General features: G+C 40.7%; 1 protein-coding gene across 1 annotated transcript in view; it reads left to right on the forward strand.

The window, feature by feature from the left end:
* Positions 1-16776, forward strand: part of LRRC8C (leucine rich repeat containing 8 VRAC subunit C) — a 73964-nt gene extending 57188 nt beyond the window's left edge. The window contains exon 3 of the mRNA XM_081145567.1: positions 14329-16776. Within this exon, the coding sequence (XP_081001693.1) occupies positions 14329-16602 (2274 nt within the window). The 3' untranslated portion in view covers positions 16603-16776. The remainder of the gene's footprint in view (positions 1-14328) is intronic.
* The last annotated feature ends 221 nt before the right edge of the window (positions 16777-16997 follow it).

Here is a 16997-nt window from a genome sequence, read left to right on the forward strand (position 1 = left end):
AAACAATTTCCTTCTCAGAACAGGCCTCACACCCAGAGCACATGAAGAAAACTATGCTCAGAAAGGCTCTCAACAAAATTAGCAGTTGAAATATTGATTCACTTAAAATGAAACTAAGTTTTGAAACAAACAATGAAGTTAAAATAGATATATTTTTAATGGCCAAAGAATGAAGACATACATTAAAAAGTAGATAGAGCCCGGCTGGACGTGGCTCAGCAGTTGAGCATCGACCTAGGATCCAGGAGATCGTGGTTCAATTCCTGGTCAGGGCACATGCCCGGGCTGTGGGCTCCATCCCCAGTCGGGGGCATCCAGGAGGCAGCCGATCAATGACTCTCTCATCATTGATGTTTCTCTCTCTCTCCCTCTCCTCTCTCTGAAGTCAATAAAGATATATTTAAAAAAAAAAAAAAAAAGAAATTGTAGATAACCTGTTGTAGAAGTACAGTCTGCATTATAGAAATAGAGTTGACACCTTCCTAACCAGCAGAGGTGGGCTGGGAAATTCTATATGGAAAGTGTTATCAATGCAACAGACAACAGGAAAAAGGAAGGAAAGGTATTTAGAAAAATTTTTTAAATTAGTAAATATTAGTAAATATAAATGGGCAAAATAATGGATTAAGTTCACTTGTGAAAAGAAAGAAGTGATTAGTTTGAATTTTTTTAAATTGAAATAGCTAAAAAATTAAAGAATAGTATGAACAAATGAACAAAATAGCTGGAGGATCACTATTAGTATTAGACAGCACTTAGCCCTCCATCGTCAAGAATGCACTCTTCAGCAAGACAAGATATATATTTGAATTTTAAAACATGCCCAAATTCTTGTAACCACCACCCACAAAAGTGATACAAAAGAATCTCAACACTGCATGGAATCCCCTGGTGCTGAACCTGTGCAGTGAACCTCTGGCAACTGCTGATCTGTTCTCTGTTCTACTTTGTAGGATACCATGTAAAACCAGACAGCATGTGATTTTTTTTGAGACCAGCACTGGTTTCAGTAGAAAAATTGCCTAAGTGCACATCATCATGGGACGTGATTAATAAGTTACAGCGAGTCCACACTGTGATTCTGCTGTCCTTAGAATGAAATAGATCCCTGTATGCCAATGTGTTAAGGTCTCCAAGACACGCTGTGAGAATGAAGAGCTCTGGGTGCAGGAACAATACATATAGCGAGGTCTCGTGTGTTTCTAATCATATATATGTAAATGCACAGGTATAGCTCTGGAAGAGCATACAGTAGACTCATCAGGGCTTTCTAAGAGTCAGCATAGGAGGAGGGAAAGGTGAAGGGAGGACTCTACCTTTTGGTTAAAAAGTGTCTTTTTAAGAAAAACAGATTTATGTTAGGAAAAAAAATATTTAGGCACAATTTAACAATAAATATCCAAAATCTATGTCAGGAAAGTTATAAAACACTCCTGAAAAATACAAAATTAGATGTGAACAAGTAGAAACACATAGCATGGAGAGGAATCAACACCCTAAAGATGTTAGTTCTTCATAAATTAATTTATAGATGTAGTGTAATCCCAATAAAAGTACCACCAATGCGTGTTTTTTTTCTGGGTCTAGGTAAGTTGATTTTAAAGTTCATTGTGATAGACAAGCCCATGTTTGAGCACTTATCACACTAATTACAGAGGTTGTCTTCCTCATGTGCTTGACCTTGAAGAGCTTGTCTTTCTTGGTATTGCTAACATAACAGCTGATCTATGGTAGAGCCTCCAAAATGGTTGACTTTTCCTGAGGGCGCACTCAGGACGACTCAGTACTTACCTTCTACATGGTCCTACTCCACTCCCGTTCATGCCATTTGTGTCTCTGGCAGGTAAGCTGGCCCTTATGTTGCTCTGTGTTTGTTATTTCAAGAAGTTGTGCTGAAGCTAAGTGGTTTTGTTTTTTGTTTTGTTTTGTTTTGTTTTAAGCTCATTTACGCAAATATGGTACTTTTTCAACTTGGTACCCTGGTCCTGTTTTTCATTGCACTGCTTGTCTGGAAACTGGCTAAATTAAGTGGATCTTATTTTTTTACATTGTAATGGTGTTACCATTCTAACAAAGGACTGAGAATCAAATAATAGTCATCAAATATATATCATACAATCAAAGATCATGAACATTAATGATTTAAAATGGTGAAAATTCTATTAAAAGGCCCTAAGAGTGCATTGTCTATGCAGGATAATTCAGTATGACATAAAGTTTGAACATACGCCACTTAAAAATGCATCTCTTTGCTTGTATAAATTTTATAATTACAATTTAAAATATTTGCTTTATTTTCCTAGATCTGAGCAGCATTTCAGGGCAAGCTTTAAGGAAGCTTGAGTTTTCACACCATTTTTCTTGAAAACATCTCCCTGTAGAAAACAAAAGCAAGAAATTCAATTTTTTCACTGACCTTAGAATTAAGGAAGCTGAGTTCCTCTCCCCAGCATGCCCAAAACAGTTGTATTATCTCCAAATAATTTGCAAAATGAGAAATTTATAAATCCTAATTTTATTGAGCCCATTTCTCTAATCCCTGAGAGCAAAGATCACATGAAGCCAAGGCAACAAAGAGGCCATTTCTCTAATCCCTGCAACATATTACATAGATATTATCACAATCATGGAACAGATTTACATGTAGATTTTTATTCTCCCGGGGACTTTAATTGTAAAGACTATGGGAGCATTTTGTACACTTCTGTCACCTAGATGTCAGCTCCTCCTTAGGATCTAGAAAATATTCGGTCACATTCCAGACCATAGCCCATCCCAAGTTCTGGTAGACTCCTGGAGGGATTGGGTTCTCATGGTCTCAGTTTCCTCTTCCATGGAAACAGTTTAGATTATAGATTTTTACCATCCTAGGGGAACTCTCCTTGTCTGTACAGTTTGATTCAAGCATGAAATTTAGTCCTGTTTTGCTGTAATTTCTAGAAAATTCACTCATAAAAGGTACAGGTGTGTGTAGTGGATTTTGCCAAAGGTTTGAGGAATATCAAAAGGTGTTTACATCTCAAAATAGAAATAACGAGTGTATACCTACCACGTTGCCTGACCTATTTTCTTCAATCCTAACCCCTCTCTGCTCTGCCGACTCACCTTCTCCTACCTCCACGCCTGTTAGTCCCAACATAAAGAAGATACTTTAGCCTTCTTTGTTGCCTTGGCTTCACGTGATCTTTGCTCTCTGTGACTCAATATCCTTTTGTATGTCTCCTCATTCCCAAAGTAACTTAGATATTTTCCTTAGCATAGATGATTAATTCAAGAATATTCTCATATCCACTTTTAGGATAATAACTTTCTCACCTTCCTATATTTTGGGTCAGATTCTATTGTTCAGCTTGCTTTTTTAATGTTTTTCTCTTCCCCTCCCCAATTTCTTCTCCCCCTTCTCTCCTTCCCACTACACAAACACTCTGTGTAGCTCCAGTATCAAGCATCCCCCCCTCCCCCAGGGTTGCCCCTAGAAGAAAACCGTGGGATTCCTCCACATTGTGATGTGTGTGTGTGAGCTGGTGATGGTCTGAGCCTCAGTGTTCTATAGAATGGGGTGGGTGGGGGGGGTTCTCCCTGCTCCTTCCCCAAGCATTCTCTTGGTCCTGCACCAGCAGTCTGCAACCTTACAATTATTCCTTCAAAATTTGTTTTGCAGCCTTAAGTTACTGGATAAAGGTAAAAAGAAATTAGTTACAGTAAATTCTCACTTAATGTGGTTCCATGGGTTCTGTGACTTTAAATGAAATGACGTATAATGAAACCAATTTTACCATAGGCTCATTGATACAAACAAGGGTTAAGTGCCTACAGGGTCTTATCAAGGTTATAATGAAATGACATTGAACAAAACAGGACATTGAGATTTGATCAAAGATGGCAGAGTAGGTGGAACTGCATTCACTTCCTTCCTTTACCACATCAAAATTACAACTAAATTATAGGATTGTCAATCTGGATAACCATCTGAAGAGTAGATGAACAGATGTCTTATAACTAGGGATTTACAGAAGAAGCCACATTGAGACTGGTAGGAGGGGCAGAGATGTTAAGTGGGCTGGCCTCACTCCCACATGTGGCGGTGGAAAATTGGACGGATATCTCAGCTGCAGAGGTCACTCTTGAGGACTTAGGTGTCACAACCCCAGGCCAGACACCTATACCGGGCTCCCCAGCCTGGAGCAACAGTGCTGAGAAGAGCCCACATAACATCTGGCTATAAAAATCAGCAGGGATTCTGTCCACACAGATGAGATGGAAGGCTGCTGGAAACCAAGGTGTCCTCTTTTTTTATTTTTATTTTTAATATGCTTTTTCTCATTGATTTTAGAGAAGGCAGAAAGGGAGAGAGAGCGAAACATCAATGAGAGAGAAGCATCAATCGGCTGCCTTCTGTACACCCTCTGCTGAAGATCGAGCCCACAACCTGGGCATGTGCCCTCACCGGGAATCAAACCTACAACCTGTCTGTGCATGAGAAAGCACTCTACCAACTGAGCCACACTGGCCTGGGCCCCAGGTGTCCTCTTAAAGGGCCTACATACAAAAACTCTCACTCTCAGGCACTCACCCTGCGCCCTGGTAAAGGGACTGTGGCTAAGAGTATGCCAAAGTCATACAGAGAGATACCGAGTTGTGTGGCGTCAGGAAAAGGGATGGATGGACAACTGCCAATGTTCCTGTGTAGAGTCCCTCTCCCACACAGCCCAAGGATGCCATGTTCCTTGGGATATGCACTTCCCCCACATGGCATTAGCCTGGGGAGCTCCATAAGCTCCACCCTTATCAACCCTGAGGCCTCGCCCTACCCAACTTACACACAGCTGTAGGCTTTGCCAGCTTGGGCCTGCATTGCAGTCTTTCCTAAAATATTCTCAAGGAATTCTGGGTATGCCAGAGACACATAGGGAGAAACTGAGTTGTGTGGCTTTAGGGCGAGGTCATCTTCCTGCACACTCTACAGGTACCACCTTTCCTGTGTTAAGCCCTCCCTCCTTTAGCTTGTTGAACTCTACCAGCTCCACCCTGACAACTCCCTGAAACCAGCCCCACTGCAAAGGTCCCCAGGCTCCCGATGGGTAGCAGCTGGCCTCAGTGTAACCAAGACTTTTGCTGAAGCCTGAGACCCAGCACTGGTGCTGAGTTTGAATCTGTATTAATCTGGTAAATGCCACTTGCCTTTACCTGATGACTCCCAGGGGACCTTCCTCACAGAACTTACATTACTGTCCAAGGCTCTTTCAGTGACTGAGCCTCACAGGTAGCCAGCAGGTGGAGGCAGATCTGAGAATGCCTTGGGCTTTTTACTGACCTTCCCTGGTTCCGGTACTGGTGACAGCCAGCCTCAGTATGCAGCTTGGCCCCTCCCACATGCACCCAGGCCAAGCACAGGGAACTACCAAGGGTGGATCACTTTGTAACTCTTAACAAGTAGCCCTGGGCCAGTCACAGGCAGCGCCTGACGTTGACCTGCACTACATTCCCTCCCAAGAGGCCCCCTGAGACAACACAGGCAGATCTGGCTTCAGATCGCAACATAGCACTACCTGATTGGCTTCAAAAGCAGCACACCCAAACAGAGGTCTCAGCAGGAACCAGAGCATGCTGGGGCAAATTCAGCTCCATGGGATCAGCCCTTGCACAGCAGCTCATACGCTGTGGTTGTGGCCAGTTCTTATACCTTGCCAGCCTGAAGGTCCACCCACCCAGACATGCCAATTGTAATCAGGGCTCAACTACAACAGGAAGGCACATGTAACCCTCATAAGAAAAACTCCTGGGGCACCAGGCTTGGGTGATCAGGGAGACTGCACCACTGGGCCACCCAGAAGACCTACTGTATAAAGTCAAGCCTGGGGCACATAGCAGATCTACCTAATAAGTAGAAACAAACACAGAGCAGCAGCCAAAATAGGGAGACAAAGAAACATGTCCCAAATAAAAGAATAGAAGAAATCTCCAAAAAAAGAACTAAAAAGTGGAGGCCAGCAAACGGCTGGGTAAAAATTTCTGAACGTTTATAAGGATGCTCAAGAAACTTAGAATTTCAACAGCATAAAAAATGGCATAGAAACCATAAAAAAGAAACAATCAAAAGTGAAGAATACAGTATCCAAAATGAAGGAAGGAATTGGTAGCAGATTGGTAGCACTGGAAGGAATTGATAGCAGAGTAAACGAAGCAGAGGATCGAATCCGTGATTTGGAAGACAAGGTAGCAGAAAACACCCAGTCAGAGCAACAAAAAGAAAAAAGAACTTTAAAAATGAGAATAATTTAAGGGACCTCTGGGACAACATCAAGCATAACAGTACCCCCAATATAGGGTTATCAGAAGGAGAAGAGAGAGCAAGGGATTGAGAATATATTGAAGAAACAAGGACTGAAAACTTCCCTAACCTGATGAAGGAAAAAGACACACAAGTCCCAAGAAGCACAGAGAGTCCCAAACAAGATGAACCCAAAGAAGCCCACACCAAAACATTATAATTAAAATCGCCAAGGTTAAAGACAAAGAGAGAATCTTAAAAACAGCAGGAGAAAGATAGTCACCTACTAGGGAGCTCCCATGAGAATGTCAGTTGACTGTTCAAAACAAAAAAAAACAAACAAAAAACTTTTCAGACCAGAGGGATTGGCACAAAATATTCAAAATGATAAAAAGCAAGGACCTACATCCAAAAGTACTGCATCCACAAGGCTATCATTTAAAATGGAAGGAGATATAAAGAGTTTCCCAGACAAGAAAAAGCTAAAAGAGTTCATCACCACCAAACAAGTATTACAAGAAATGTTAAAGGAACTTTATTATGAGGAGGGAGGGGCATAAATATGAATAATAAAATGGCAATAACTGTGTACCTAAAAATGATAATTTTAAATGTAAATGAATTAAATGCTCCAATCAAAAGACACAAGGTAGCTGAAGGGATAAAAAAACAAGACCCATATATATATATGCTGTCTATAAGAGACCTGCCTCAGAATAAAAGACACACAGACTGAAAATAAAGGGATGGAAAAAGATAGTTCATGGAAATGGAAAAAAAGAAAGCTGGGGTAGCAATACTTACATCAGACAAAAGAGACTTTAAAACAAAGGCCATAAAAAGAGACAAAGAAGGACATTTCATATTGAAAAGGGGATTGATCTAACAAGTGGGTATAACCCTTATAAACATTTATACACTCAAAATAGGAGCACCTAAATGTCTAAAGCAAATATTGATGGACATAATGGGTAATGGTAGAGAGTGACAGTAATACAGTCATAGTAGGTGACTTTAACACCCCATTAACATCAATGGATAGATTTTCTAGACAGAAAATCGACAAGGGAACAGAGGCCTTAAATGACACATTAGACCTGATGGATTTAATTGATATTTTCAAAGCATTTCACCCCAAGCCACAGAATATTCATTCTTTTCAGGTGCACATGGAACATTTTCCAGGATACACCATGTGTTAGGCCACAAAACAAATCAATAAATTTGAGAAGACTGAAATCATATCAAGTATATTCTCTGACCACAATGGTATGAAACTAGAAATCAATCACAAGAAAAAAACTGAAGGACACACAAACACATGGAGGCTAAATAATGTATTAGTAAACAATGAATGGGTATGCAAAATCAAAGGAAGAAATCAAAAGATACCTTGAAACAAATAAAATGAAAATACAGCCACCCAAAACTTAATGGACACAGTGAAAGCAGTTCTAAGAGGTAAATTCACAGCAATACAGACCTACCTCAAGGAACAAAAAAATACATATATCACAATCTAACCGTACACCTAAAGGAACTATAAAAAGAACAACAAACAAAGCTCAAAGTGAATAGAAGGAAGGAAATTATTAATAAAGATCAGAGCAAAGATAAAATAGAGTAAAAATAAAAACAATACCAAAAAATCCGTTAAATCAAGAGCTGGTTCTTTGAAAAGATAAATAAGATTGATAAACCATTGACCATATTCATCAAGAAATAAAGAAAGCCCTGGCCGGGTAGCCCAGTTGGTGAGATCATCATCCCGATATGCCAAGGTTGTAGGTTTGATCTCCTGTCAGGGCACATACAAGAAGCAACCAATGAATGTATAAGTAAGTGGAACAACAAATTGATGTTTCTTTCTCTCTTCCTCTCTCCCTTCCTCTCTTCTCTTTCCTCTCTCTCTAAAAGTCCATTTTAAAAATAGAAAAAATGAGGACTCAAGTAAAATAAAAATGTAAAAGGAGAAATGACAGCTGACACCACAGAAATACAAAGGATTATAAGAAAATATGAAGAATTATATGCCAACAATTGGACAATATGGAAGAAATGGATATATTCCTAGAAACATATAATCTTCTAAGAGTGAATCAAGAAGAAACAGAAAATCTGAATAGACCAGTTATAACTAACAAAATCTAAGCAATAATAAAAAAATTCCCAACAAACAAAGGCCCTGAACTGGACAGCTTCCCAGATAAACTTTACCAAACACTCAAAGAAGAATTAACGTTTATCCTTTTCAGACTATTCCAAAAAATTTAAGAGGAGGGAAGGCTCCCAAGCTCATTTTACATGACCAGCCTTATCCTGATTCCAAAACCAGGTAAAATCATCACAAAGAGAGAAAATTATAGGCCTGTATCCCTGATGAATATAGAGGCAAAAATCTTCAACAAAATATTAGCAAACCAATTCAGAAATACATTTAAAAGATCATAAACTGTGATCAAATGGGGATTTCAAAAATCAACGTGAATAAACCACAAATAAAATGAAGGCTAAAAATTATATGATCATATTTATGGATGCACAAAAACATTATACAAAATCCAGCACCCGGTTTAGGATAAAAACTCAATAAAGTGGGGATAGAGAGTACATACCTGAACATATATATGGCAAATTCACAGCCAATATTATTTTCAGTAGGAAAAAAACTAAAAGTATTTTCCTTAAAATCAGGGCCAGGACGCGGATGTCCACTTTCACCACTTTTATTTAACATAGTATTGAAAGTTTTGCCACAGCAGTGAGACAACCAGAAGAAATAAAAGTCATCCATATTAGAACAGGAAATGTAAAACTGTCATTATTTGCAGATGACTGGATACTGTATACAGAGAACCCTAAAGATCCCACCAAAAAACTACCAGAACTGATCAATGAAATCAGTAAAGTAGGTGGCAGGATGCAAAATAAATATTCAAAAATCAGTTGCATTTTTCTGAACTATCAGAAAGAGAAATTAAGAAATCAGTTCCATTTAAAATTGCACCAAAAACAAAAAAACACACCAAGGAGGTAAAAAATCTGTACTCGGAAGATTATAAGACATTGAAGAACTTGAAGAAGACACAGATAAATGGAAACATATATATAGTGTTCGTGGATAGGAAGAATTAACATCACTAAAGTGTCCATACTACCCAAAGCAATCTATAGATTCAGCGCAATTCCTATTTAAAATACCAATGGCATTTTTCACAGAACTAGAACAAATAACCCAAAATTTTTTGTGTAACCACAAAAGACTCTGCATAGACATAGCCATCTTGAGACTGAAGAACAAAATGGTGGTATCAACCTGATATTAAGCTATACTACAAGGCTGTTGTAATCAAATAGCGTTGTATTGACATAAAAACAGGCACGTAGATCAATGGACCAGAATAGAGAGTCCAGAAATAAACCCATGCCTATATAGCCAATTAATATTTGACAAAGGAGACAAGAACATACAGTGGGGTAAAGACAGTCTATTCAGCCTGCGTGGCGTGGCTCAGTGGTTGAGTGTCAACCCATGAACCAGGAGGTCACAGCTCAATTCACAGGTGGGCCACATGCTGGGTTGCGGGCTCAATCCCCAGTAGGGGGACTACAGGAGGTAGCCGATCAATGACACTCTCTCATCTTTGATGTTTCTCTGTCTCTCTCCCTCTCCCTTCTTCTCTCTGAAATCAATAAAAACATTTTTTTTTTAAAAGAGAGTCTATTCAATAAATAGCATTGGGGAAATTGGACAGATCATGCAAAAAAATGAAACTAGACCACCTTCTTACACCATACAAAAATAAATTCAAAATGGATTAAATAGTTAAATGTAAGACTTGAAACCATAAAATAAAAATGGGCAGAAGACCTGAATAGACATTTCTCCAAAGAGGACATAGAGATGACCAATAAACATGAAAAATACTCGACATCACTAATCTTCAGAGAAATCCAATTTAAAACCACAATGAAATATTACCTCATACCTGTCAGAATGGTTATCATCAATAAATCAACCAACAACAAGTGTTGGTGAGAATGTGGAGAAAAAGGAACCATAGTGCACTGTTGCTGGGAATGCAAATTGGTGCAGCCGTGATGGAAAGCAGTATGGAAGTGCCTCAAAAAATTAAAACTGGAACTGCTTTCTGACCCATCGATTTCAGGTATATATCCAAAGAAACCCAATACACTAATTCAAAGGGATAAACGTACCCCTGTATTTATTGCAGTGTTATTTACAATAGCCAAGATATATGGAAGCAACCAAAGTGCCCATCAATAGATGAATGGATAAAGAAGAATTGGTACATATATGCAATGGAATATTACTTGGTCATTAAAAAGAATGAAATCTTATTGGCGACAGCATGGTTAGACCTAGAGGGTATTATGCTAAGTGAAATAAATCAGTCAGAGAGAGACAAATACCATATAACTTCACTTACATGCAGAATCTAAAGATGAACAAACAAAACAGAAACAGACACATATATTCAGAGAACAAACTGATGTCTGCCAGAGGGGAGGGGGTTGGGAAGCTGGGTGAAAAAGGTAAAGGGTTAAGAAGTACAAATTGGTAGTTAAAAAATAGTTATGAGAGTGTAAATTACAGCATAAGGGAATATAGTCAATAGTATTTTAATAACTGTACAGTTGCCAGGTGGGTACTTGAAATATTGGGGGGGAGGGATCGCTTTGTAAATTATATGATTATTTAACCACTGTGCTGTACACCTGAAACAAAGACAAAATTTTTAAAAAGAAAGAAACAGGACATTGAGTGAGCAACCTTATGTGAAGACCTGCTATATACGTGGTATTAGGTAATCTTCTCAAAGGAGCAGAAAAGATGAAACAAGAACTTTCAAGTACTTACACACTGCTGTTATTTACAAAAATACCACAAAACACCCTTTATTCTCTTTTTTTTTACAAATCCTGCCTCATTTTTTTTGTCTCCCTTCTCTTTACTATGCTTTTGAAAATACTGATCCTTTTCTGAGTTCTTCTCAAAGTTGTAGTGTTCAGAAATACAGTTTCCATTAAGCATGGAGGGTAACTTCTCTCTCTTGGTTATTCTATTGTTTAACTCTTCACACTCTTTACTGTCGAGCTCCTTCACCTGCCCTGCTCCTTTCATCCTTTTGGTTTGGACAACTTGCCATCGCCTTCCTTGAGAATTCTACTCTGAGCTGTGTCTCTGCTGGAGCCTCCTTAGGATATATTCTCTTAGCAGCATGAGCAGTTACTGTTCTTTGTGAATAAATTCCAGTATTTTTTCTACTCTGTGCTCAGTTCTCAGAAGTTAATGGCTTCTGGAAAATAGACCACTGTTTTTTTACCCTCCTGGGATTTAAGTGGGCATATTTTAAAAGTTATGTCTTTGTGGCTCAGTTGGTTGGGCGGCATCCTGTGCACCAGGAGGTTGCCAGTTGGATTCTGGGTCAAGGACACATGCCCAGGTTGCGGGCTCCATCCCCACTGGGGGCCTGCAGGAGGCAGCCGATCCATGTTGGGCTCTCATATCAATGTTTCTCTCTCCCTTCCTCTCTCTCTAAAAATCAATAAACTATTATTTTAAAAAAATTATATCTTTGTGAAGATTGAAAAAGAAATACGATGTCAGGCTGAAAGGAACTTCTGGAGACCGTCTCTGTATTAATTACCCTTCTACACCTGGCATCCTAGCAGAAGCTTGGCGAAGTGAGGAGACTGTGGAGTGGTGGAAGGATAGTAGGTTGTAGAAAAGACAGGTTTAAATTTCTGCTTTATTGTTTTCTAGCTATGTGAACTTGGACAAGTATGTACCTAAGTTCCTTGGTCGATTTCTTCTGTAGAATAGGGAGAATATGACCTGCCTCCCTAGCATGGCAGAGGCACTAACCAGGTGCCCTTGTGCAGAATATAAAAAATGATTCCTACTGTGTGTGTGGTCACAGCCAAGGAAGGTGAGCCAAGCAGGATTTCAGCCCATCTTGCCCCTTAGCTGGGCACCGTGGTGCAGCATGTAACCTGAAACCTATCCAACGAAGGTCGGAAGCCTATCACCTTCCATCATTAGGAGCAAGCCCGGGGAAGGGCTGCGCAGGGGAACAGTAATGGGTCTGCCTGGTTGCTTAGCAGGGTTTTAGCACCTTAAAAAAGTGCCTGCCTTTTTACCTTCTTCTAACTGATCTTGCTTTCACACTGATTCTTCTGTGTTTTCATCACACCACTAACAATGTCATATTAGCATATTAGCTCAAAGGTGTCACTCTTGGAGTCGTTGCTCAGGGAAGCACTCTCTTCTCCCTGCTGGTCCCGTGCCCCCACCTTCTGCCTACTCCTAGAACTTCAGTAAAATAAAATAAGAATGTGGGCTCTGGGTCCAGGTGGCCTGAGGTAGATGACATTAGCAAGTGGCTTAACTCTGCTGTGTTTTGGTCTCCTCACCTGTGAAATGGGAATAATAGGAGTGCCTACCTCATCAGGTTAAGGTGACAAAATAATTAATACCTTTGACATTGTTAAACAAGGTCAGTTGCATACTAAATACAACAGACGTTTGCTGCTGTCATTACTATAACCACCATCCTTACCTTCATCTCTACGAGAGGTATGGCCCCATCCAGGCCTACAGCCACTGCGAACTGGAAGGACTAGCATCAGTTCTGGATTCAGTCACTTGCTCAGCAAATGCATACTGGTGGTCTTCCCTGTATCAGGCCCTCTTCTAAGTATTCGATGCTCCACTCTGTTGACAAACCTTGTACTTCTGTCTTGTGCACTTTGCAATGGATCCCGTTTCTCTTTCTCTAATCAATATAAAGGACTCTGCTGTTGCAAAATTACTAAACATTTTGCTGTTGCAGAATTACTAAACACTATGGATTTCTAGCCATTTGATACTTTAAGGTACAAATGGACTTTCCCTGCATTATTAATTCCACATATTATTGCTGTCAGTTCCTTGGTCATTACTCCTCCTCTGAACTGTTTGCCTGTTGTTCCCACTTACGTGTGTTTCTCTCTGGCAGTGATTCCCCCAGATTGATTCAAGGTGTATTCTGCCTGATACTACCTAATCATCTTCACAAAGGACACATTCTCTCTTACCCAAATTGCAATCTTATGGGACTGCTGGGCATTTTTATTTTATTTTATTTTATTTTATTGATTTCAGAGAGAGGAAGGGAGAGAGAGAGAGATAGAAACATCAATGATGAGAGAGTCATTGATCGACTGCCTCCTGCACGCCCCCCGCCGGGGATCAAGCCCGAAACCCAGGCATGTGCCCTGACTGGGAATCAAGCTGCAATCTCCTGGATCCTAGGCTGATGCTCAACCGCTGAGCCACCCCGGCTGGGCTGCTGGCTTAATATTCTTTTCAACAAATTGAAGTGTTGGTAGAGGGATAGAAGTTCTCAGTGTAATATTTTGTGTGAAAAGCCAGCAAGTTTAAACATTAATTTAACCAATGAACAGCTGTGTATCCTTTCACCTCTCTCTGAAGAAATGGTTTTTATAAAAGCTTAGGGAATCCCCGCTGTATTAAAGCCATTCACATTCGTCTGTGCGTGTAGTCCAGGATACGGGTAGAAAGAATAAGGAAGTGATCGTGATGGGAATTTCTTCCCTATTTTCTCCTTTCAGTCCTTTTTGTTCTCATACACAAGTGAATCTAATCTTAGGAGCCTGGTTCAAGGTTGAGCCCGATAGAGGGTGTGTTTCCCAGACCAATGACTGGTTCTCCCAGGTCCCGGTTTGGGGGGGGGGAAAGCAATATTTAAAAAATACATTACCATTCTTTAAAGATTTATTTTGTTGTGAATCATTCTGTCTTAACAAAACTGCTGTTTTCTTTCCTAACTTAGATGTGATTAACAAGGTCATATATTTCATTTTTCCAACATGTGGATTAAGGATAAAACCTTACACTGGAATTGAACATTGTATTCTCCAGACAAAGGAAATGGGCATTTATTGGATGTTATTGCTGCTTTCTTTGCACTAATGACATTATGAAAGCTCTTTGAATAATATAATTTGAAAATATTATTTCTGCGTTTTAGGTCATGCAAGACAAGATCATTTGCCTTCCGAAACGGGTTCAGCCGTCTCAGAACCACTCTTCCGTTTTGAATGTCTCTCAAGCAGTTGCCGGAACCACCCCACTGCCTCCACCTAAACCGTCTTCGACCAGCCCGGTCACGGTGGAAATGAAAGGACTGAAGACAGACCTGGACCTGCAGCAGTACAGTTTCATAAACCAGATGTGCTATGAGCGGGCCCTGCACTGGTATGCCAAGTATTTCCCTTACCTTGTTCTCATTCATACCCTGATCTTCATGCTCTGCAGCAACTTTTGGTTCAAATTCCCCGGCTCCAGTTCCAAAATCGAACATTTCATCTCCATCCTGGGGAAGTGTTTCGACTCGCCCTGGACCACACGGGCCTTATCGGAGGTGTCCGGGGAGGACTCGGAAGAGAAAGACAACAGGAAGAACAACCTGAGCAGGTCCAACACCGTGCAGTCTGCCCAGGAAGGCAACCTGGTCAACTCGCAGTCGTTAAAGTCAATCCCGGAGAAGTTCGTGGTTGACAAGTCCACTGCGGGGGCTCTTGACAAGAAAGAGGGGGAGCAAGCGAAGGCCTTATTCGAGAAGGTGAAGAAGTTCAGGCTGCACGTGGAAGAAGGGGATATTCTCTATGCCATGTATGTTCGCCAGACCGTGCTCAAGGTTATCAAATTCCTCATCATCATTGCGTATAACAGTGCCCTGGTCTCCAAGGTCCAGTTTACGGTGGACTGTAACGTTGACATTCAGGACATGACTGGCTATAAGAACTTTTCTTGCAATCACACCATGGCCCACTTGTTCTCCAAGCTCTCCTTTTGCTACCTGTGCTTTGTAAGCATCTACGGCTTGACGTGCCTCTATACCTTGTACTGGCTCTTCTACCGTTCCCTGAGAGAGTACTCTTTTGAGTATGTCCGGCAGGAGACTGGGATCGATGATATTCCAGATGTGAAAAATGACTTTGCTTTTATGCTTCATATGATAGATCAGTATGACCCTCTGTATTCCAAGAGATTTGCAGTGTTCCTGTCTGAAGTGAGCGAGAACAAATTAAAGCAGCTGAACTTAAATAACGAGTGGACGCCCGATAAGCTGCGGCAGAAGCTGCAGACCAATGCCCACAACCGCCTGGAACTGCCTCTCATTATGCTCTCCGGCCTTCCAGACACCGTTTTCGAGATTACGGAGTTGCAGTCTCTAAAGCTGGAGATCATTAAGAACGTCATGATACCGGCCACCATCGCCCAGCTGGAGAACCTCCAGGAGCTCTCTCTCCACCAGTGCTCGGTCAAAATCCACAGCGCGGCCCTCTCTTTCCTGAAGGAAAACCTCAAGGTCTTGAGCGTCAAGTTTGATGATATGAGGGAGCTGCCCCCCTGGATGTATGGGCTCCGGAATCTGGAGGAGCTCTACCTGGTTGGCTCGCTAAGTCACGATATTTCCAAAAATGTCGCCCTTGAGTCTCTGCGGGATCTCAAAAGCCTTAAAATGCTCTCTATCAAAAGCAACGTTTCCAAAATCCCTCAGGCCGTGGTGGACGTGTCCAGCCATCTCCAGAAGATGTGCATCCATAACGATGGCACCAAGCTGGTGATGCTCAACAACCTGAAGAAGATGACCAACCTCACAGAGCTGGAGCTGGTCCACTGTGACCTGGAGCGCATCCCGCACGCCGTGTTCAGCCTGCTCAGCCTCCAGGAACTGGACCTCAAGGAAAACAACCTGAAATCTATAGAAGAAATCGTTAGCTTCCAGCACCTGCGGAAGCTGACAGTGTTAAAACTGTGGCATAACAGCATCACCTACATCCCCGAGCATATAAAGAAACTCACCAGCCTGGAGCGTCTGTCCTTCAGCCACAACAAAATCGAGGTGCTGCCTTCCCACCTCTTCCTATGCAACAAAATCCGATACTTGGACCTGTCCTACAATGACATTCGTTTTATCCCGCCTGAAATCGGAGTTCTACAAAGTTTACAGTATTTTTCCATCACTTGTAACAAAGTGGAGAACCTTCCAGATGAACTCTACTTCTGCAAGAAACTTAAAACTCTGAAGATCGGGAAAAACAGCCTATCAGTACTTTCACCAAAAATTGGAAATTTACAGTTTCTTTCCTACTTAGATGTTAAAGGCAATCACTTTGAAATCCTCCCTCCGGAGCTGGGCGACTGCCGAGCTCTGAAGAGAGCTGGTTTAGTTGTGGAAGATGCTCTGTTTGAAACTCTGCCTTCTGATGTCCGGGAGCAAATGAAAACAGAATAACTTATTTTTGTTTCAAGTTTGACTGAAACTTGCTTCTACCAAATACAGTATAAATAATTAGGTAGTCTTAATGCCTTTCCTATTTTATGGTTTTGTTTTTTTTCTTTTCACACGAAACAAAATGTACACAGATTGAGTAAGGAGTATGTATTTTTTAATAAAATTTTAATTGTATTTTTTCAATATTAATATTTTAAAGTTTTATTTGTCCTGGGCCCTAATGTACCTATTCCTGTTTTCTACTAACAGAAACTGATGGTTCCATCTGTTGTTTTGTTTTGTTTTGTTGTTTTCCGGTTAATTCTTGTGAAAGGGAGAGAATCTTAAGTTGCATGCTTTTTGGTATTTTTTTAAATAGATGAAGATACTTTGCCAAGGTCATTGTTAGCTTGTTT

The sequence above is a fragment of the Miniopterus schreibersii genome, assembly GCF_964146895.1.
Source record: "Miniopterus schreibersii genome assembly, chromosome: 8".
Classification (NCBI taxonomy): domain Eukaryota; kingdom Metazoa; phylum Chordata; class Mammalia; order Chiroptera; family Miniopteridae; genus Miniopterus; species Miniopterus schreibersii.